This window comes from Bombina bombina, chromosome 5 (genome assembly GCF_027579735.1).
Source record: "Bombina bombina isolate aBomBom1 chromosome 5, aBomBom1.pri, whole genome shotgun sequence".
In the NCBI taxonomy this organism is placed as follows: domain Eukaryota; kingdom Metazoa; phylum Chordata; class Amphibia; order Anura; family Bombinatoridae; genus Bombina; species Bombina bombina.
The window spans coordinates 338,870,050-338,894,451 of NC_069503.1; the positions used below are offsets into that span (position 1 = coordinate 338,870,050).

Consider the following 24,402-nt stretch of genomic DNA (forward strand, 5'->3'; position numbering starts at 1 on the left):
TTATGAACCGGCGTTAGCCCAGAAAGCTCTTAACTACTGACTTTTTTCTGCGGCTGGAGTTTTGTCGTTAGTATTCTAACGCTCACTTCAGACACGACTCTAAATACCGGAGTTATAAAAATCCCATTGAAAAGATAGGATACGCAATTGATGTAAGGGGATCTGTGGTATGGAAAAGTCGCGGCTGAAAAGTGAGCGTTAGACCCTTTTTTGAGTGACTCCAAATACCGGCGGTAGCCTAAAACCATCGTTAGGAGCCTCTAACGCTGGTTTTCACGGCTACCGCCAAACTCCAAATCTAGGCCTAAATTAGCACTTGTCGAGTTAGCAGGAGTAAAGAACTCATGTAAAGGGTTAGGGCTTTAAAAAAAGTTGGACCAAACTCAACATAAATACATTAAAATAAACTATTACAGTCATATATACACTATCTGATAAAAAATATTCATATAAAAAAGTAATACGGTTCAAAAATATATGGTATAGGTATATGACAAAAAAGTTTGAATGGAAAGGGCTATAACAGGGAAGGTTAAAAAATGTGAACCAATGCACCAATGCAGCTGAAAAGTACTTGCTTATTGCGCCGTATTACAAGTAGTGAGTTAAATGTTGCGCTCAAGCACAATCAAAAATACTGATTACAATTTTACAATTGGAGTAAATAATTATCGCTTAAAACACTTAAAAAGGCCATGGAAATAAAGGATTAATGTTATATTTAGACTTTATATTTAGGAAGCAAATGTTTATTCATTAAAAAGAGATTTTGTGGCAGAATTAAAGGGATATGGCATATGACAAATGGTGAGACTGGAAATGGGTTAAAGGAGTATGTGTGTGTATATATGTTTGTATGTGTATGTATGTATGTGCTCCACTGGCTTAGCGCTTGAGTAGTATCTGAGATGAATTTTACTGTGTGCCCCCATAAAAGTCTACTATGTGATGAGTTAGCGCACCCACACTATTCAGCATGAAGAAGTTATCTCACACTAGAATACTGCTCGAGGGACCAAAATTACTTTAAATTTTTAATGAGTGCGAAAATGGAAGCAGTATGGATTGTACTCGAACATTTTTAACAAATCGTAGCGTTAACTTTTTTGTTCTCTACTTTTAATCTAGGCCAAACTTGGTATTAATGTGCAGTAAAATAAATTACTTAAATTTGTATTATTAAACAATTCTTTATTTTTAATAGAGGGGAGCAAGTAAAAAAAGAAAAGAAGAAAAAAACAAAGACTGTTGGCATAATCCAAATTGTAAGTAAATTTCAGTTCATCTATTATATACAGATATATATATAAATATATATATATATATATATATATATATATATATATATAAATATATATTCACATTTTAATTCAAGCATTTAGAAAACATAACTGTTACAAAATAAAATCTTTTTTTATAAACTATACTATTAACTTCTATTAAACAGACATATTATATTTTATCTAATCTTGTTTTATCGTCTCTTACTAGTTTCGATTTGCTGACGGACTGGATATTTGTCTTATGATTATTGGTTTTCTTGCGGCACTGGCTAATGGTCTGGGCCAGCCCTTAAGAAACATGGTGTTTGGAGAAATGACTGACAGCATTTTGTGCTATAATTCATCACTACAGAATTCCAGTAAGATTTTTTGAAATGTTTATAATGAGTCTGAATGAGTAATGTTGTTACTAATTTAAAACAGCCCAAAATAACTAATCAGCTTAAAACTCCACTTAGATATTTATGTTTTAATAAGTGATGATACAATTTATATATTCAAAGACATATGTTTGTCAATGTGTTTATGAATGATTATGTCATATTTTATTTTGTTTTTTCCATAGCACAAAAATACCATGCAAGATCAATAAAACAGAACTAAGTAGAAAACAAAATCAAGCATTATACAATTTTATGGAGCAAAACCTCTAAGGCACAAAATTAATGGTCCTTCTAAGGCACATTAATTTTGGGTGGTTGCGCACACATAATTACGGGTTGATACACCATATCCATCAACCAGTAGATAGTTTAATGTTTTGTTCTTATGTTTTTTGAGTTGAAGATTTATGTTTGTATTGATTAACGTGGTCGGTTTAGCGAACATGAGAACGTAGTATTATTAAGGCCACGTTATTGAAATATTACATATAAAATATTTAAAAATATGTATATAAATTATTTAAAATGAATAAACAGACTGTCGAATATATAGAGATTTTTTATGGATTATTTAGAATATTTTACAGTATGTTTAATAAGTTTTAATAATTTATATTAATTTTTTAAATATTTTATTTGTAATATTTCAATAATGCGCCTTAAAAATACTAAGTTCTCATCTGCGCTAACCCAACCTCATTAAGATCTAAACTGAGAAACGCAATGAGCAAAACACATTTTACATTCATATTTTCTTCACTTACGGCCAGATTATGATTTTTGCGTTATGAGCTGTGCTGTACTAACTTGCACGTTATTGTCACTGCTCACTTACCTACAGCGCTGGTATTACAGGTTTTTATAAACCCGGCGTTAAAAGGCAAGAAGTGAGCGTAGAGCATAATTGTGCTCCATACCGCACTCCAATACCAACGCTGCTTAAGTCAGCGGTCAGCTGGTTGTACGTGCTCGTGCACGATTTCCCCATAGACATCAATGGGGAGAGCTGGCTGAGAAAAAGTCTAACACCTGCCAAAAAGCAGCGTAAAGCTCAGTAACGCAGTCCCATTGATTCCTATGGGGAAACACATTTTATGTTTACACCTAACACCCTAACATGAACCCTGAGTCTAAACACCTCAAATCTTACACTTATTAACCCCTAATCTGCCGCCCCAACATCGCTGGCACATGCATTATACTTATTAACCCCTAATCTGCCGCTCCGGACATCACCACCACCTACATTATACTTATTAACCCCTAATCTGCTGCCCCCAACATCGCCAACACCTACATTATATTTATTAACCCCTAATCTCCTGCCCCCAATGTCGCCACAACCTACCTACACTTTTAACCCCTAATCTTCCGCCCCCAACGTCGCCGCCACTATATTAAATTTATTAACCCCTAAATCTAAGTCTAACCCTAACACCCCCTAACCTAAATATAATTAAAATAAATCTAAATAAAACATACTATCATTACCTAAATTATTCCTATTTAAAACTAAATACTTACCTATAAAATAAACCCTAAGATAGCTACAATATAACTAATAGTTACATTGTATCTATCTTAGGGTTTATTTTCATTTTACAGGCAAGTTTGTATTTATTTTAACTAAGTAGAATAATTTCTAAATAGCTATTAACTATGTAATAACTACCTAGCTAAAATAAATACAAATTGACCTGTAAAATAAAATCTAACCTGTCTTACACTAACACCTAACCTAACCCTACAATTAAATTAATTCCCTAAATTAAATACAATTAACTAAATTCGATACAATTAGCTAAATTACAAAAAAAAAACCCACTAAATTACAGAAAATAAAAAACAAATAACAAGATCTTTAAACTAATTAAACCTAATCGAATAGCCCTTTCAAAATAAAAAAAGCCCACCCAAAATAAAAAAAACCCTAGCCTAAACTAAACTACCAATAGCCCTTAAAAGGGCCTTTTGCGGGGCATTGCCCCAAAGAAATCAGCTCTTTTACCTGTAAAAAAAAATACAAACAACCCCCCCAACAGTAAAACCCACCACCCACACAACCAACCCCCCAAATAAAAGCCAAACTAAAAAAAAACTAAGCTCCCCATTGCCCTGAAAAGGGCATTTGGATGGGCATTGCCCTTAAAAGGGCATTTAGCTCTATTGCAGCCCAAACCCCTAATCTAAAAATAAAACCCACCCAATACACCCTTAAAAAATCCTAACACTAACCCCCAAAGATCCACTTACAGTTTTGAAGAGCCGACATCCATCCTCAACGAAGCTGGGAGAAGTCTTCATCCAAGCGGCAAGATGTCCTCAATGAAGCCGGCAGAAGTGGTCCTCCAGACGGGCAGAAGTCTTCACCCAGACGGCATCTTCATCCTTCTGACATGGAGTGGCTCCATCTTCAAGACATCCGGCGCGGAGCATCCTCTTCCAACGACAACTACACGATGAATGAAGGTACTTTTAAGTGACGTCATCCAAAATGGCGTTCCTTAGATTCCGATTGGCTGATTGGAACAGCCAATAGAATGCGAGCTCAATCCTATTGGCTGATTGGATCAGCCAATAGGATTGAAGTTCAATCCTATTGGCTGATTGCATCAGCCAATAGGATTTTTTCAACCTTAATTCAGATTGGCTGATAGAATTCTATCAGCCAATCGGAATCTAAGGGACGCCATCTTGGATGATGTCACTTAAAGGTACCTTCATTCGTTGGGTAGTTGTCGTTGGAAGAGAATGCTCCGCGCCGGATATCTTGAAGATGGACCCGCTCCGCGCTGGATGGATGAAGATAGAAGATGCTGTCTGGATGAAAACTTCTGCCCGTCTGGAGGACCACTTCTCCCGGCTTGGATGAAGACTTCTCCCGGCTTCGTTGAGGACTTCTTGCCGCTTTGATGAGGACTTCTCCCGGCTTCGTTGAGGATGGATGTCGGATCTTCAAAACTGTAAGTGGATCTTCAGGGGGTTACTGTTAGGTTTTTTTAAGGGTTTATTGGGTGGCTTTTTTTTTAGGTTAGGGCTTTGGGCTGCAATAGAGCTAAATTCCCTTTTAAGGGCAATGCCCATCCAAATGCCCTTTTCAGGGCAATGGGGAGCTTAGGCTTTTTTAGTTAGGGTTTTATTTGGGGGGTTGGTTGTGTGGGTGGTGGCTTTTACTGTTGGAGGGGTTGTTTGTATTTTTTTTCAGGTAAAAGAGCTGATTTCTTTGGGGCAATGCCCTGCAAAAGGCCCTTTTAAGGGCTATTGGTAGTTTAGTTTAGGTTAGGTTTTTTTTATTTTGGGTGGGCTTTTTTATTTTGATAGGGCTATTAGATTAGGTGTAATTATTTTAAAGATCTTGTAATTAGTTTTTTTTGTGTAATTTAGTGTTTGTTTGTTTTTGTAATTTAGCTAATTGTATTTAATTTAGGGAATTTATTTGATTGTAGTGTAGTGTTAGGTGTTAGTGTAACTTAGGTAAGGTTTTATTTTAAAGGTAAATTTATATTTATTTTAGCTAGGTAGTTATTAAATAGTTAAATGCGCGTAAAAAGACAAATTTCAAATATCGTACTGAAGTTAATGGGGGATATTTATCAAAGGTCTGGCAGACCTGATTCGACAGTTCAGATCAGGTCCGCCAGACCTCGCTGAATGCGGAGACCAATATGCTCTCTGTATTCAGCATTGCACCAGCAGCTCTTGTGAGCTGCTGGTGCATTGCCGCCCCTTCAGATTTGCGGGTAATCGGCCGCCAGCATGGGGGTGTCAATCAACCCGATCGTACTCGATCAGGTTGAATTGCAGCAATGACTGTCCGCCTGCTCAGAACAGGTGGAAAGGTTATGGAGCAGCGCCGCTGCTTCATAACTGCTGTTTCTGGCGACTTGGCAGGCTCACCAGAAACACGGGTCCTCAAGCTCCATCCGGAGCTTGATAAATGGGCCCCGATGTATTTCCCCATGGAAGTCAATGGAGCCAAAAAAGTGAAAAAAGGACCCTACTCACGTGCAAACCTGATTGGATATTCTCAAGTATGCTAGCCTATCATGAAAATATTAATATTTCCTATTCCAATGTTCTTCTCATAGCAGAATATGTTCTATTTATTCATCAATACATTTTTTCTACATGTATCTGATGGCATTTTGATAATATATATATATATATATATATATATATATAGGTATGATATACTGTATACAAATATATAATGGAATATATATTTATAAATACATAGAATATATTCTGCTATGTGCAGAACATTGGAATGTGAAATATTCACAGTATAACACTTTATTAAATATGAATATTGCATAAATATGATTTTTCATGTTTTCATCTACTTAACTGCAAAGGGCTCCAATGCACTTATATATATATATATACAGTATATATATATATATATATATATATATATATATATATATATATCTACATATGTATTTATTTATTAATATGTGTATATTAAATCATTTATAGTGGACTAGATTACGAGTGTAGCGATTACTATAAATAAGCTTTTTGAAAAGTAAAAAGTAAGCAAAAAGTTGAGCTTCAAATATTGCGAGCACATTAACGTATTCCCCATAGACTTCAATGGAGCAAGAAAGGTGGAAAAAAAACTAACACCCTACTCAGGCATAAACCCTATCGCATATTCTCAAGTACGCAAACCCGACATGAAAATATTAATTTTTCACTTTCCAATGTTCTTCACATAGAAGAACATGTTCTATTTATTTATATATATTTATGTCAATAATCTTAGGTAGCAATTAAACCAAGATAAGCCTAAAGTAAGGCAATTAAGTCAACAATCAACAAGCACAAGTGTGTTTATGCCTGCATAGAACAAAGTAGGAGTAGATATATAGAATATACAACAAATATCGTTTGCAGTTCTCAAAAAAATGCAATGTCCATATTGAACTGGATCAATCCGATAAGTATCTTGCAAAGGATTATGTAATAGCCTGAAAATGTACAACAGGCAAGCTAAGGAAAAGTTCCAGTTCGGATAGCGTAAGTACTAATCTTTGCCCTTCAGCGTGGTGCTAGCACAAGTCGCTAGTAGTTAAGCCGTTAGTCCCTCTTTGCCCTCGGTACAGCATTAAATTTGCAGACAACCTCTGTAGTCGGTTCCAGTCGAGTATAGAAACCCTCCGGTCACGTCCACAGGTAATGCCCTCAGTGTGTAATTGCTCGTTCGTTATCGGAGGGAGCTCCACTGTCTGACGTCAGAATGTACCTGCCTCTAATAGGCACCGGATCAGAAGGGACGTCAAGTCAGAAGAAGTATTGCACCAATCTGCTGTGGGCTAGGTTTAAGGCTTCGGTAAGCTGTAGAAAGGGGAATTCCCAACCGCTAGATATGCAATTAACTCCAAAAGGGCAATGAAATTGCTGATCCAAACACCCAATTATTTATAAATGAAAATCATGGAAATTTTCAGGGGTGCCTAAACTTTTGCATACGACTGTATATATATATATATATATATATATATCTATATATATATTATATATATATATATATATATATATATATATATATATATATATATATATATATATATATATATATATATAAATAAAATTAACTCCAATAGGGCAAGGAGCAAGGCCGGAGACAAAAAACTTGAATATGAAGAGTTTATTTAGCAATGTTGCTAAACATAGCATAAACAGTCAAATGAACGCCTAACGCGTTTTGCGCATGTGCGCATGCGCGAAATGCGCCAGGCATTCATTTGACTGTTTACTCTATGTTTAGCAACATTGTTAAATAAACTCTTCATATTCAAGTTTTTTGGCTCCGGCTTTGCTCCTTGCCCTATTGGAGTTAATTTTATATATATATTTTATATAAAATGAAATTGCTGATCCAAACACCCAATTATTTATCAATGAAAATCATGGAAATTGTCAGCGGTGCCTAAACTTTTGCATACAAATATATATATATAGACTAGCAAGAAATAAGCACTCTCTGGATTTGTAAAACAAATAGTATATTTACCTAGCGTGACGTTTCAAGGTATTCACCCCTTCTTCAGACGTCTGAGGAAGGGGAGAATACCTCAAAACGTCACGCTAGTTAAAGGGACATGAAACTCAAAAATGTTATTTCATGATTCAGATTGAGAATACAATTTTAAACAACTTTCTAATTTACTTCTATGTTCTAATCTGTTTCATTCTCTTGGTATCATTTGTTTAAGGAGCAGCAATGCACTAATGGTTTCTAACTGAACACATGGGTGAGCCAATCACAATTAATATATATATATATATATGCAGCCACCAATCAACAGCTAGAACCAAGGTTCTTTGCTGCCCCTGAACTTGCCTAGATAAACCTTTCAGCAAAAGATATCAAGAGATTCAGAGAAGGAAGCAAATTAAATAATAGAAGTAAATTAGTAAGTTGTTTAAAATTATATTCTCTATCTGAATCATGAAAGAATTTTTTGGGGTTTCATGTCCCTTTAAATATACTATTTGTTTTACAAAACCAGAGAGTGCTTATCTCTTGCTAGTCTATTTTTCCTATTTTTGCACCCTGGTGCCTACCTGACCAGTTTGGTGAAAGTGCTTATTAACCTAAATATTTATATATATACTGTATATTTTTCCAAGTGGATTAGGCACTCTAAACAAGTAAGTTGTACTAAGTCTTACTATGTATTCATATTTCAAGAAAGAAGACTCAGTGTTTCTTCAAATACACTATTACTTTATTTTGTGGTGGGTTACATCCAACTTTTCAGTCCACACTTGGGCCTTTCTCTGACCTTGAGAAAGGCCCAAGTGTGAGCTGAAACATTGGATGTAGCCCATCACAAAATAGAGTAACAGTGTATTTGAAGAAACACTGAGTCTTCTTTCTTGATACACACACATATATATATATATATATATATATATATATATATATATATATATATATATATATATATATATATATATATATATATATATATATATATATAAATATATATATATTTATATATTTGTATTATTTTTTGGGGGTAAAATATATATCTATACCTATATATGGGCCAGACTAAAAGTGGAGTGCTCCCACTTGATTGTTAATTGCACTAGAAATAAGCTTTTTGCGCTCGTATTATGAGCTGAAAGTAAACTGTTTTCACTTGTGCGCTAACCCGACATAACACAAAAAGTCAAATTTATGTAACACAACATGAAAATATACATATTTCATATTCCAATGTTCTTCTTATACAGGAATTTGTTCTATTTATTCATAAATAAATAAATATTTCTAGATATATATAATGGTATTTTGGTATTTTGGTATAATATCTCTATCTATATATATACTCAGGTATATACAGATATATTTTGGAATATTGATTTCAAAACACCTGAGACCTCATATCATTGAGCCCTTTTAACTTTTTGTGCAATATTATATAGTGTTATTATGAGTGTAACTGTACTGTTATATGTATTTTTATTATGTTTTGCTATACTTTTTTGTTTCACAAAACAATAAACCAGAGCTCTAAGAATATCCCGACTCCTGTTAAATTTAATTGCGCTCAAGTGATTGCGTTTACTTTAAACTTGTAATACAAGCGCTACATCTGACACCCGCAAACACTCAAGATAAACCCCTTTAGCTTGCGCGTAACTGTTAGAGTGACACGCGGAATCTGGCCCTTAATATTTTACACTTTTGAATTGCAAGTTAAAACAAATGTTTTGGGAATATCTTTTCAAGTTTGAATATCAAGCACCATGCAGGCAATAATGGTTGCTTCATGTTTGATAACGTAAATACACATTCAAGATTCTTTTTATGATCTGTTCTTCTGTCTTATATGCATACATCTGAGGGCCAGATTACGAGTGGAGCGCTAACAGGTTATTATCGCATCTTTGCGCTTTGGGTGTAGTGCTCGTATTACAAGTTGAAATTAAATGTAATTGCTTGAGTGCAATTTAAGTTAACGCGTGTCAGGATAGCTTGACCTCCGAGCTCTGGTTAACTGTTTCGCAAAACAAAAAGTCTCACAAAACACATCATTATATTACAAAGTACAGTTACATTCATAATAACTCTGTCAAATAAAAATTATTTTAAAAAAATATTGTACAAAAAAGTTATAAGGGCTCAAAGATATTAGATCTCAGGTGTTAGAAAACAAAAGACAGGCAAAGTGATTTAAAGGGACAGTCAACACTAGAATTTTTGTTGTTTAAAAAAAAAGATAATCCCTTTATTATCTATACTGTTATAGAAATACCCTTTTTACCACTGTAATTACCTTGTATCTAAGCCTCTGCAGACTGCCCTCTTATTTCAGTTCGTTTGACAGACTTGCATTTTAGCCAATCAGTGCTCACTTCAGGGTAACCTCACATGCATGAGCTCAATGTTATCTATATGAAACATGTGAACTAATGCCCTCCAGTAGTCAAAATGCATTCAGATTAGAGGCAGTCGTCAAAGTCTAAGAAATTAGCATATGAACCTCCTAGGTTTAGCTTTTAACTAAAAATACCAATAGAACAAAGCAAAATTGGTGATAAAAGTAAATTGGAAAGTTGTTTAAAATTTAATTTCCTATTTAAATCATGAAAGTTTTTTTTGGACTTGACTGTCCCTTTAACCCCTTAATGACAACTGACGTACCAGGTACGTCCTGCAAAAACTAGCAGTTAGTGACAATGGACGTACCTGGTACGTCAGTTGTTTAAGAGAGTGCTGGAAACGATCGCAATTGCTTCCAGCAGCTCTCAGGGTATTACAGTGATGCCTCGATATGGAGGCATCCTGCAATACCTTTTAACAAGCCTCCGATGCAGAGAGAGCCACTCTGTGGCCCTCTCTGCACCGGTATCAATGGTGCAGAGTGTTCCGGGGGGAAGCAAAGAGCCGTCAGCGTGCGCGCGCGTGCACGTGGGGGGCGCGCGTGCACGTGGGCGCGCGCGCGCATATTAGCCACTGACACCAATGAAAAAAAAAAAGTTCAAAACATAAAAAAAAAAAATATATATATAAAAGGATCGGGGGGGGGGCTGCTACACTACAGAAAAGTTTATAAATATTTTTGGGGGCAAAATTTATAAATATTTTTGGGGGCAAATTGGGTACTGGCAGCCAGCTGCCAGTACCCAAGATGGCGGCAATTAAGTAGCAGGGAGGGTTATAGAGCTGTTTGGTGGGGGATCAGGGAGGTTGGGGGCTAAGGCAGGGCTCCATTACAGCAGAATACATTTTTTTAAAAATAAAATAAAAAAAACTCCTTTTATTTAGTACTGGCAGACTTTCTGCCAGTACTTAAGATGGCGAGGGACAATTGTGGGGTGGGGGAGGGAAGAGAGCTGTTTGGGAGGGATCAGGGGGTGGGATGTGTCAGGTGGGAGGCTGATCTCTACACTAAAGCTAAAATTAACCCTGCCAGCGCCCTACAAGCTACCTAATTATCTCCTTCACTGCTGGGAATAATTCACGTGTTGTGCGCAGCAGCATTTAGCGGCCTTCTAATTAACAAAAAGCAACGCCAAAGCCATATATGTCTGCTATTTCTGAACAAAGGGGATCCCAGAGAAGCTTTTACAACCATTTGTGCCATAATTGCACAAACTGTTTGTAAATAATTTCAGTGAGAAACCTAAAATTGTGAAAAATTTAAAGGTTTTTTTTATTTGCTCGCATTTGGCGGTGAAATGGTGGCATGAAATATACCAAAATTGGCCTAGATCAATACTTGGAGTTGTCTACTACACTAAACTAAAGCTAAAATTAACCCTACAAGCTCCCTACATGCTCCCTAATTAACCCCTTCACTGCTGGGCATAAAACACGTGTGTGTGCGCAGCGGCATTTAGCGGCCTTCTAATTACCAAAAAGCAACCCCAAAGCCATATAAGTCTGCTATTTCTGAACAAAGGCAATCCCAGAGAAGCATTTACAACCATTTGTGCCATAATTGCAGAAGCTGTTTGTAAATAATTTCAGTGGGAAACCTAAAGTTTGTGACAAAATGTATGAAAAAGTGAACATTTTTTTTAATTTGATCGCATTTAGCGGTGAAACGGTGGCATGAAATATACCAAAATGGGCCTAGATCAATACTTTGGGATGTCTTCTAAAAAAAAATATATACATGTCAATGGATATTCAGGTATTCCTTACAGATATCAGTGTTCCAATGTAACTAGCGCTAATTTTGAAAAAAAAGTGGTTTGGAAATAGCGAAGTGCTACTTGTATTTATGGCCCTATAACTTACAAAAAAAGCAAAGAACATGTAAACATTGGGTATTTCTAAACTCAGGACAAAATTTAGAAACTATTTAGCATGGGTGTTTTTTAGTGGTTGTAGATGTGTAACAGATTTTGGGGGTCAAAGTTAGAAAAAGTGTGTTTTTTCCATTTTTTCCTCATATTTTATAAAAAATGTTATAGTAAATTATAAGATATAATGAAAATAATGGTATATTTAGAAAGTCCATTTAATGGCGAGAAAAACGGTATATAATATGTGTGGGTACAGTAAATGAGTAAGAGGAAAATTACAGCTGAACACAAACACCACAGAAATGTAAAAATAGCCATTGTCATTAAGGGTAAGAAAATTGAAAAATGGTCCGGTCATTAAGGGGTTAACATTGAGATACACACATATATATCTCTAAATATGTGTGTAGGATTGGCTAATTTCTGTCATATGATTAAGGGTGCTGGAAAATAAGAAAAAATAAATGTGCCAGAAAATAATCTACTGCTTATTTGAAATTCAGAATAGGTGTTATTGCATTGTCTTTTTTAAATATGCACATGTCAATTATGCAATTCTACTGCATTGAGTGGTCCTTTAAGTAATACATTATTCTCTATTTGCAGCTGAATGTGCACAGTTCAAACCACTAAAAGAGCAGATAATATTGTAAGTTTATGTAATATGTTATATTTACAATGTAGCTTAATTATGCTTAAAAATTTGCGAAGGCTACTGTTTAATAGTTTTAAAAGACACAAAATAAATTTTGCTTAAAAATGTTCTGTACATTGCACAAATTATTGCTAATTCAGAATTGTACTGCCTTTATAGATTTAAAAATGATTACACCTATTTTTGTATGCTTTGAATATCATCAAAAATGTACTTGAGTTCATTTTTCTGTGAAAAATACAAATGTACATTTTTAACCACGGAAATTCCAAATGTAACTCTCTCATCCAAAATAACTTAGTAATATAATATAATAAAAACAATATATTTATATTCTGTGATGAGGAAGTTTAATTTAGTTTTTTCCATGATTTTAAATGATTGTGATTGTCTCCTTGAATACTGGCATTAACAAACTTGTGCTATTAAATATTAATAAATTCTGTGAAGGTTAATTTCAGATTTTTCTTTATCAATGGATTATATGTTCTACCATTTAGTGGACACATCCAGTGAGTCAATCAGCAATTCTAATGGAGCAGCTTGGTTGTGTGACGTTGCTTATTGTCTCAAATGTAGTTTCTGCTTGAGACCAGCAGTTCTCTGCACCTCCCAAGTCATACTTTAACTGTGTGTTTAACCACTTTTTAGGGGTTAAACACATGTAGTTGCAGGGTACCTAGTACTAAACTTACATGCTGTAATGTATTGGATCATATACTTTTTCAACTATAGTGGCTCTTTCATATCTTTTTTCAGGTTTTCCTTATATTATATCGGGATGGGAGTTGGAGCTCTAATCTGTGGATATATACAAGTTTCATTTTGGGTGTTGGCTGCTGCAAGACAGACCAGGAAAATGAGGGAAGCTTTTTTTCATTCAGTATTGTCTCAAGACATGAGTTGGTTTGATGTTAATAAATCTGGAGAGTTCAACACTCGTCTTACTGAGTATGAGGCCTTTATTACTTTTCATTTAAACACACAACAGACAATAAAATGCCTGAAAATAATGTGGAAGGACAGTTAAATGTGTGTGGTATAAATAATATTTTGAGTGTTTTCCTCAATTAAGCAATTGTTTCTGATACATTTCTAATGCTAAACAGAGTAATTATTATATGTGAAGAAGGTTAGATTAGCATCTGTACTAAAGGATAAGGTCCTTTAGTGCAGAGTCTGGGATCTGCCACACTAATCCTCCTATAAGCGCAGCCGTGGACTCTGTGAAGAAGAAGTGGATTAGATATATAAATATATAATAACATTTGTATTAATTAGGTATAGATTATATATGTACATTATAACATATTGTCCACATTGTTTTCTTTATTAGAGACATCAATAAAATCAATGATGGAATTGGAGATAAAGTTGGTCATCTTTTAGAAAAAGTCTCTACTATGCTAGCAGGTGTAACAATTGCATTAGTATATGGGTGGCAGCTTGCTTTAGTGGTATTGGCCACAAGCCCTCTTATGTCATTGTTCGCCTCGTTAAGTTCTAAGGTAAGGTTTATAAAATGTCTAGTTTATTGTTTGATTGAATGACCCCTTTGCCCCTTTACTCTGTTAGTTATATGTATAGACATAGAAAAATTGTGATTGAATACATTTCAGAATTAGTTTTTTAGAGCCTATTATGAGTTAATACAGGACCAATTTTATATTTATTTTGTTAAGCACTGATCTGTAGTTACCATTTACTGGCTGTCTATAATATTTTGAAACCAAGCATGTATGAACTTTCAAAATTATTTTTTGTTTTTCTCTATTAAAGTCTTTTTTTACAATATATATAAACTATCCTATATTAAAGAAAATATTTAGCAAAATATATAAGAAAATGAACCATTTAATCCTAAAATATATTATGAGAAAACAAGCTTCTTAAGTGTGCAGTGAGAATTTCTCCTTAAAGGGACATTAAACAAGTTGAGATGACAATATTAAATGATAACCCTTACATTTAAAAAAAAACTCTGAAGATGAAAGAGAATGGGAATAAGCACTCTGGACACGAGTTGTCGGACAATAGAATGATTGATAAAAAATGACTTAAAATAAACATTTATTTATAGACACATATAGGATAACAATGGATGCCGGTATCCAAAAACATACATTAAAAGGGTTATAAATCAAATAAAAAATAGAATACTTTATACTATATACCAAATATGCATAACTAAAAAGAGAGAAGCGCTGAACCTGGGAATGAACAATAGCATAATAGCTTGTTCAATGTCTAGTTACCACCCAAGAAGCAGCCTCTTTCACAGAGAAGAACTTTCCTGAAGCATATCAGTCTGATTCTAACTTAACAGTACAGTCCAGCCCCGAAATACCAGACAATCCCTCTCTGAACGAGAGAAACCACAAAACCCCAGATGTACATTTCGGCCTAGTGTAGGCCTCGTCATTGAGGTGCAACCATATCACTCTAGGCACACTGAGCAACGGGTCCACGTCTGGATTCCCGCATCACACCTAAGGAGACTTCCCCAAATGTCATAATTTGCATACATAAAAAGAGAGAAGCGCTCAACCTGGGAACAAACAATAGCATAATAGCTTGTTCTATGGCTAGTTACCACCCAAGAAGCAGCCTCTTTTTGCTCAACATGTGCATTTCACAGAGAAGAACTTTCCTGAAGCATATCAGTCTGATCCTGAGTTAACAGTACAGTCCGGCACCGAATTACCAGGCAATCCCTCTCTGAATGAGAGAAACTGCAAAACCCCAGATGTACGTTTTGGCCTAGTGTGGGCCTCATCAGTGAGGTGCAGCCATATCCCTCTAGGCACACTGAGCAACGGGTCCACGTCTGGATTCCTGCATCACACTTAGGGAGACTTCCCAAAGTGTCATCATTTGCATAAATAAAAAGAGAGAAGCGCTCAACCTGGGAATGAACAATAGCATAATAGCTTGTTCTATGGCTAGTTACCACCCAAGAAGCAGCTATTGTTCGTTCCCAGGTTGAGCGCTTCTCTCTTTTTATTTATTTATTTATTTATTTATTTATTTATATACCAAATATGTTGGTTTTATAAATGAAATCACAGTGCAATATTGCAGATGTGCAGAGTATGCACAAAATCTTGGCAAATTTTTTTTTAGTAAAGGACCTTTGGTTTTACTTTACCTGATCTTGATGCCGTCAGTTAGTCCTAGAGAGAACAAACTCGCTCGTGGTTTCCCCAGGTCACGTGATCGGTAAGCTTCAAATGGCAATCTTCAGATCCAAGGTGAATGAGCTCATTCATTATTTCAAATGCCCTTGTGACCTAGAAAGGTTCCAATAAGATTAGCTTCCAATCCGAGCAGTCAAGGCTCCATTTTAAGTTCCTCGGCTCCAGCTTTAGAAACAAAAGTTGCAACTGCAAGATCAGGAGTCAAATAGATACTAAGTGAGCACCATATCGGTTATATGTACTTTCAGATCACTCTTTCTATATCACAAAATAATCTGTACATCCGTTCTGCTCACTATATCCTTAGCCCCTTAAAGGGACAGTCTACAATATAATTTTTATTGTTTTAAAATATATATAATCCCTTTATTACCCATTGCCCAGTTTTGCACAATCAACACAGTTATATTAATATACTTTTTACCTCTGTGATTACCTTGTATCTAAGCATCGTTTGACAGCCCCCTGATCACATGACTGTGTCTTTTTAAAATGTATTGAGTTGCATTTAGTACCGTGTTGTGCTAACTCTTAGATAACTTCCCAGGTGTGAACACAATGTTTTCTATATGGTCCACATGAACTATCAGTCTCCTGTTGTGAAAAGCAAATACAAAAACATGTGATTAAGAGGCTGTCAAAAGAGCCTTTGAAACAGGCAGAAATTTAGAGGTTTAAATGTTATAAAGTATATTAATATAACAATGTTGGTTCTGCAAAGCTGGGGAATTGGTAGTAAAGGCGTTATCTATCATTTTAAGCAATAACAATTTGTGTGTAGACTGTCCCATTAAGGGGATAAATCAAAGTCTCTGTTATAACACCAACATATTTGGTATATAGTAGAAAGTGTTGTATATTTGAATTGATTCATTACCCTTTTAATGTATAGTTTTAGATGCCGGCAACAATTGTTATCCTACATGTGTCTATAAATAAATGTTTATCTTAAGTAATTTTTTATCATTCAATCATTTGTCAGACAGCTCTTGTCCAGAGGACTTATTCCCATTCTCTTTTACCTTTTGTGCATTCTACCACATGTTGAGAGTTTAAGTGTGTGTTTTGAGAATATAGCTGAACGCTGACCTCACAAGAGAGCTTTCACACATCTTTTGTTGTATCCATATAAAAAACTCTCCAATATACTTTAATTTTTTATTTTGCCCCCTTTTCAGAAATTGTGAGCATTTCAGTTTCTGTTAGAAATGGAAGTGCAGAACACTTATTTCCCACAGCCATTGGCTGCATTCTCTAGTGACCTTTTTATAACTGTCCCTAATTGGCCACAGGAGAGAAAGTAACCTAAGTTAAAACATGGCAGTGTCCATTCTTATATAGACATTAACATTTTGGACTTATTTTGTCACTATTTAAACAACTAATGAAACTTTAAAAAATACATCTACATGTTATTATCAGGCAAATCTTTTCTTTGAATGCATCATTCTATCTAGCATCTATTTAGGGCCAGATTATAAGTGGAGCGTAATATATATTGCATTCTCATTGACGGAAGCATTGCACTCATGAGAGTGCGCTTCCATAGGCTTCAATGGGAGCGCAGCAAAGGGGTAAGTAGCACAGCGATAGCAGCATGTTTTAAATATATATTATATGACTATATACATTTTCCAGCTCGTGATAATTTAGTGCTCCACTTGTAATCTAGCCCTTAGTGTTTAATGCCACTTTAAAATATATCCTGTTTCAACCGTGTATCTAAGACTACAATTCATGTAAATAAGAAATATAACTTGCCTCTTATAGTTATAACACAAATTAGTAAAAGTTTTTTCTTTATATTGAAAATATCTTATGGCAACAACAGATTAGAAAATAATACAATAAAGGCACAATACTGATTAGAACCATAACAATTGGATACCTGGGGCCCGATCCGATATGCAGCGTCGCCCGCAAAAGCCGGCAACGCCAAATTTTGCGCTGGTTTGGTATTCTATATACGGCGTAACCTAGAAGTTACGCTCGTATATTTCTGTCTTCGGCCGTAGTTTTTTGACCCATAGACAGGTATACCAAACCAGCGCAGTTTGGTATCCAATATACAGCGTAAGAACTTATGGCGAAAATGGAGAAATCCTACTCCATTTTCACCTCGCCACAAATTGCAGGCGCTGTCTATTGGAGCCCTGTAACTCCCTAAACTACCTGCAAAATAAAACCTAACACCTAACGCATACGCAATGTCTATCTACCTGTCAACCGTGATCCCCCGCCGCAATCCCTAATAAAGTATTTAACCCCTAAACCGCCGCTCCCGGACCCTGCCGCCACCTACATTAAATGCATAACCCCCTAATGTGAGCCCCTACACCGCCGCCATCTACATTACCTACCCCCTAATGTGAGCCCCTTACACCGCCGCCACCTACATTACCTACCCCCTAATGTGAGCCCCTTACACCGCCGCCACCTACATTAACTACCCCCTAATGTGAGCTCCTACCCCGCCGCCAGCTATATTAAAATTATTAACCCCTAATCTAATCCCACTATACCGCCGCCACCTATATTAAATTATTAACCCCTAATCTAATCCCCCTATACCGCCGCCACCTATATTAAATTAATTAACCCCTAAAATACTAAACTATCCCTACCACTAAACCTAAGTCTAACCCTACAAATAGCCCTGAAAAGGGCCTTTTGCATGGCATTACCCAAAAGTAAATAGCTCTATTGCCAGCCCTTAAAAGGGCTTTTTGCGGGGCTTTGCCCCAAAGTAATCAGCTCTTTTACCAGCCCTTAAAAGGGCTTTTGGCGGGGCATTGTCACAAAGTAATCAGCTCTTTTTCCTATAATCTAAATCCCCCTATACCGCCGCCACCTATAATAAATGTATTACCCCCTAATCTAATCCCCCTACACCGCCGCCACCTATATTAAATATATTAACCCCTAATCTGACCCCCCTACACCGCCGCCACCTATATTAACTATATTAACCCTAATTATATTAGGGTTAATATAGTTATTATATTATATATATTAACCTTAATTATATTAGGGTTAATATAGTTAATATAGTTATTATATTATATATATTAACTATATTAACCCTAATTATATTAGGGTTAATATAGTTAATATAGTTATTATATATATATATATATATATATATATATATATATATATATATATATATATTAAGTATAATAACCCTATCTAACTCTAACACCCCTAACTACATTTTTATTAAAATAAATCTAATTAATATTAATATTACTAATTAAAATATTCCTATTTAAATCTAAATACTTACCTATAAAATAAACCCTTAGATAGCTACAATGTAATTAATAATTACATTGTAGCTATTTTAGGGTTTATATTTATTTTACAGGTAACTTGGTATTTATTTTAACTAGGTACAATAGATATTAAATAGTTAATAACTATTTAATAGCTACCTTGTTAAAATAATTACCAATTTACCTGTAAAATAAATCCTAACCTAAGTTAGAAATACACCTACACTATCAATAAATTAAATAAACTACAAGTATCTAAACTAAAATACAATTAAATAAATTAAACTAAATTACAAAAAAAAAACACACTAAATTACAAAAAATAAAAAAAATTACAAGAATTTTAAGCTAATTACACCTATTCTAAGCCCCCTAATAAAATAACAAAGCCCCCCCCAAAATTTTTTTCCCCTACCCTAAACTAAAATACAAAAGTTAATAGCTCTATTACCAGCCCTTAAAAGGGCTTTTTGCGGGGCATGATCCAAAGTAATCAGCTCTTTTGCCTGTAAAAAAAACACAATACCACCTCCCAACATTACAACCCACCACCCACATACCCCTACTCTAAACCCACCTTAAGAAACCTAACACTAAGCCCCAGAAGATCTCCCTACCTTGAGTCGTCTTCACCCAGCCGGGCCAAAACTCTTCATCCAATCCGGGCGATGTCTTTATCCAAGCGGCAAAGAAGAAGTCTTCCATCCGGCGATGTCTTCATCCAAGCGGCAAAGAAGAAATCTTCCATCCGGCGATGTCTTCATCCATGCGGCAAAGAAAAGGTCCTCCATTGGGGCGAAGTTTTCCTCCAATCGGCATCTTCAATCTTCTTTCTTCGGACCTCCGACGCGGAACATCCAGCTGGCCCGACGACTGAAAGACGAATTAAGTTTCCTTTAAATGACGTCATCCAAGATGGCGTCCCTCGAATTCCGATTGGCTAATAGGATTCTTTCAGCCAATCGGAATTAAGGTAAGAAAATCTGATTGGCTGATTCAATCAGCCAATCAGATTCAAGTTCAATCCGATTGGCTGATCCAATCAGCCAATCAGTTTGAGCTCACATTCTATTGGCTGTTCCGATCAGCCAATAGAATGCAAGCTCAATCTGATTGGCTGATTGGATCAGCCAATCTGATTGAAATTGAATCTGATTGACTAATTGAATCAGCCAATCAGATTTTCTTACCTTAATTCCGATTGGCTGATAGAATCCTATCAGCCAATCGGAATTCGAGGGACGCCATCTTGGATGACGTCATTTAAAGGAAACTTCATTCGTCTTTCAGTCATCGGGCCAGCTGGATGTTCCGCGTCGGAGGTCCAAAGAAAGAAGATTGAAGATGCCGCTTGGAGGAAAACTTCGCCTCGATGGAGGACCTCTTCTTTGCCGCTTGGATGAAGACATCGCCAGATGGAAGACTTCTTCTTTGCCGCTTGGATGAAGACATCGCCGGATGGAAGACTTCTTCTTTGCCACTTGGATGAAGACATCGCCCGGATTGGATGAAGAGTTCAGCCCGGCTGGGTGAAGACGACTCAAGGTAGGGAGATCTTCTGGGGCTTAGAGTTAGGTTTTTTTTAAGGGGGGTTTAGGTGGGTTTAGAGTAGGGGTATGTGGGTGGTGGGTTGTAATGTTGGGGAGTGGTATTGTGTTTTTTTTTACAGGCAAAAGAGCTGAATACTTTGGGGCATGCCCCGCAAAAAGCCCTTTTAAGGGCTGGTAATAGAGCTGTTAACTTTTGTAATTTAGATTAGGGTAGGGAATTTTTTTTATTTTGGGGGGCTTTGTTATTTTATTAGGGGGCTTAGAATAGGTGTAATTAGCTTAAAATTCTTGTAATCTTTTTTTATTTTTTGTAATATAGTTTAGTGTATTTAATTGTATTTTAGTTTAGATATTTGTAGTTTATTTAATTTATTGATAGTGTATGTGTATTTGTAAGTTAAGTTAGGATTTATTTTACAGGTAAATTGGTAATTATTTTAACAAGGTAGCTATTAAATAGTTATTAACTATTTAATAGCTATTGTACCTAGTTAAAATAAATACCAAGTTACCTGTAAAATAAATATAAACCCTAAAATAGCTACAATGTAATTATTAATTACATTGTAGCTATCTTAGGGTTTATTTTATAGGTATTTAGATTTAAATAGGAATATTTTATTTAATAATATTAATTAGATTTATTTTAATAAGAATTTAGTTAGGGGTGTTAGAGTTAGATAGGGTTATTATACTTAATATATATATATATATATATATATATATATATATATATATATCTAATATAATAAATATATTAACTATATTAACCCTAATATAATTAGGGTTAATATATATAATATAATAACTATATTAACTATATTACCCTAATATAATTAGGGTTAATATAGTTAATATATATAATATAATAACTATATTAACTATATTAACCCTAATATAGGGTTAATATAGGTGGCGGCGGTGTAGGGGGATTAGATTAGGGGGTAATACATTTATTATAGGTGGCGGCGGTATAGGGGGATTTAGATTATAGGCAAAAGAGCTGATTACTTTGTGACAATGGCCCGCCAAAAGCCCTTTTAAGGGCTGGTAAAAGAGCTGATTACTTTGGGGCAAAGCTCCGCAAAAAGCCCTTTTAAGGGCTGGCAATAGAGCTGTTTACGTAATGCCACGCAAAAGCCCTTTTCAGTGCTATTTATAGGGTTAGACTTAGGTTTAGTGGTAGGAATAATTTAGTATTTTAGGGATTAATTAATTTAATATAAATTGCGGCGGTATAGGGGGATTAGATTAGGGGTTAATAATTTAATATAGGTTGCGGCGGTATAGTGGGATTAGATTAGGGGTTAATCATTTTAATATAGTTGGCGGCGGGGTAGGAGCTCACATCAGGGGGTAGTTAATGTAGGTGGCGGCGGTGTAAGGGGCTCACATTAGGGGGTAGGTAATGTAGGTAGCGGCGGTGTAAGGGGCTCACATTAGGGGGTAGATAATGTAGATGGCGGTGGTGTAGGGGCTCACATTAGGGGGTTATACATTTAATGTAGGTGGCGGCAGGGTCCGGGAGCGGCGGTTTAGGGGTTAAATACTTTATTAGGGATTGCGGCGGGGGATCGCGGTTGACAGGTAGATAGACATTGCGCATGCGTTAGGTGTTAGGTTTTATTTAGCAGTTTGCGGATGACAGGTAGATAGACATTGCGCATGCGTTAGGTGTTAGGTTTTATTTTGCAGGTAGTTTAGGGAGTTACGGGGATCCAATAGACAGCGTAAGGCTTACTACGCCTGCAATTTGTGGCGAGGTGAAAATAAAGTAGGATTTCTCCATTTTAGCCACGTAAGTCCTTACGCTTTATATTGGATACCAAACTGCGCTGGTTTGGTATACGTGTCTATGGGCCAAAAAACTACGTCCGAAGGCAGAAATATACAAGCGTAACTTCTAGGTTACGCCGTATATAGGATACCAAAATAGCGCAAAATTTGGCGTCGCCGGCTTTTGCGGGCGACGCTGCATATCGGATCGGGCCCCATATGCTATTATTTTCACATTTGACAGATATATAATCTTAAAAGCCAAAATATTTACAGACTTGTGAAAATTTGGGGATTTTTCTTATTTCTTGTTGTCTATTTAAATATTTGAAACCTTCAAATTCTTGAATAATGTCACATTTTTCTACTTTTATTACAGATGCTTGTCTCACTAACAAGCAAGGAACTGTCAGCTTATGCCAAAGCAGGGGCAGTGGCTGAAGAAGTGCTCTCATCTATACGCACTGTTGTGGCTTTTGGAGGGCAAGACAAAGAAATCAAAAGGTTTAATTTAAATAACATTTATTATACTTTTGACATGTTCTCTATCAATATTATATATCTTTTTTTTTTTTTTCAGATATGCAAATAATTTGGGAGAGGCTAAAAAAATTGGCATAAAAAAAGCTGTTGCCTCTCAGTTGGCCATGGGGTCTATGTACTGCATTATCTATGCTTCCTATGGTCTTGCATTTTGGTATGCCACAACATTAATTTTGGGAGACAGTGGATATACCGTTGGAGATACAATTGTGGTAAGCTGAAGTTCTCTCTCTATATATACTGTATATAATGATTAAGATTGTAGATTTTCAATTGCAGTTTTTTCTAAGTTGAATGATTGATTTCAACAACGGGGACAGATGTGTCTGGTGAGCCATAGTTTATGTGGCCCTGTTTTATACTAGTAAAGGAAATACTGAGAAAGCTGTGAAATCTATGTAATATACCAATTAATGTATCAAATCAAGAAAAGAGTTGCAAACTTATCCATGTTGCAAATAAAAGTCTAGTTTATTGTATACAGAGTATAAACATATATTAAAATTGTAGGTCATACCAAGAAAGATCTAATATACTAATTATACAGATACACATATACAAATTTCAACTGACAGCAGCATATAATAATTAAGGACAAATGTGGATGCCACCCTATAAACAATTGTAAAATGGAGTTTTGTAGAAAAGAAACATAGAAAAATAAATGTTAATGAAAATATGTTTATGAATAGGAATATGTATATGAATGTGTTCATACAGTGGTAATACTGTTTCTTCAACCTGGTTGGTAATGTCTATAGACTATTTTTTTTTGTTTTACTACAGGTTTTATTCAGTGTGATTGTCAGTAGTTATTGCATTGGGCAGGCATCTTCGTATTTTGAAGCCTTTTCGGTTGCAAGGGGTGCAGCCTATAATATATTTAATTTGATTGATCAGGTAAGAATACATTGATCTGTGTAATGTCTGAATACAATTAATAAAGTCTGAAGGCATCATAAGCACTGTAGTAAAAAATCTAATTCATTATCAATATAGCAGTAAAAGTTGGATTTTGCATTTAAAGGTGTATTGCTAGTTTTTTTATATTCATGTAAAGCAAAATGGAAGTCTAAATTAAGCTAGTTATAAAATATCTAACCATTAACAACATATTGCATTAATGAGAAGCCTGCAATAATATTGTGAGCTAATTCATTTTGACAAGGTATGCATGCTTCTAGCCCTATCGAAAGTTACGTAGATTTAGAGTGGCCCTAAGCATTTCTGGCTCACCAATCATTAGCCTTAGAGTGGCCCTAAGCATTTCTGGCTTACCATTCATTAGCCTTAGAGTGGCCCTAAGCATTTCTGGCTTACCATTCATTAGCCTTAGAGTGGCCCTAAGCATTTCTGGCTTACCATGCATTAGCCTTAGAGCGCCCTAAGTATTTCTGGTTCACCCTGCATTAGCCTTAGAGCACCCTAAGCATTTCTGGCTTACCATGCATTAGCCTTAGAGTGG

At 35.5% G+C, this 24,402-nt stretch overlaps 1 protein-coding gene across 1 annotated transcript in view; it reads left to right on the forward strand.

The window, feature by feature from the left end:
* The window catches only part of LOC128660334 (ATP-binding cassette sub-family B member 5), a 264,146-nt gene that overhangs the window by 110,583 nt on the left and 129,161 nt on the right, over positions 1-24,402 (forward strand). Inside the window, exons 3-10 of the mRNA XM_053714133.1 lie at positions 1,205-1,265; positions 1,492-1,642; positions 12,548-12,590; positions 13,356-13,547; positions 13,933-14,104; positions 22,774-22,898; positions 22,975-23,149; positions 23,724-23,837. Coding sequence (XP_053570108.1) covers positions 1,205-1,265; positions 1,492-1,642; positions 12,548-12,590; positions 13,356-13,547; positions 13,933-14,104; positions 22,774-22,898; positions 22,975-23,149; positions 23,724-23,837 — 1,033 coding nt within the window. The remainder of the gene's footprint in view (positions 1-1,204; positions 1,266-1,491; positions 1,643-12,547; positions 12,591-13,355; positions 13,548-13,932; positions 14,105-22,773; positions 22,899-22,974; positions 23,150-23,723; positions 23,838-24,402) is intronic.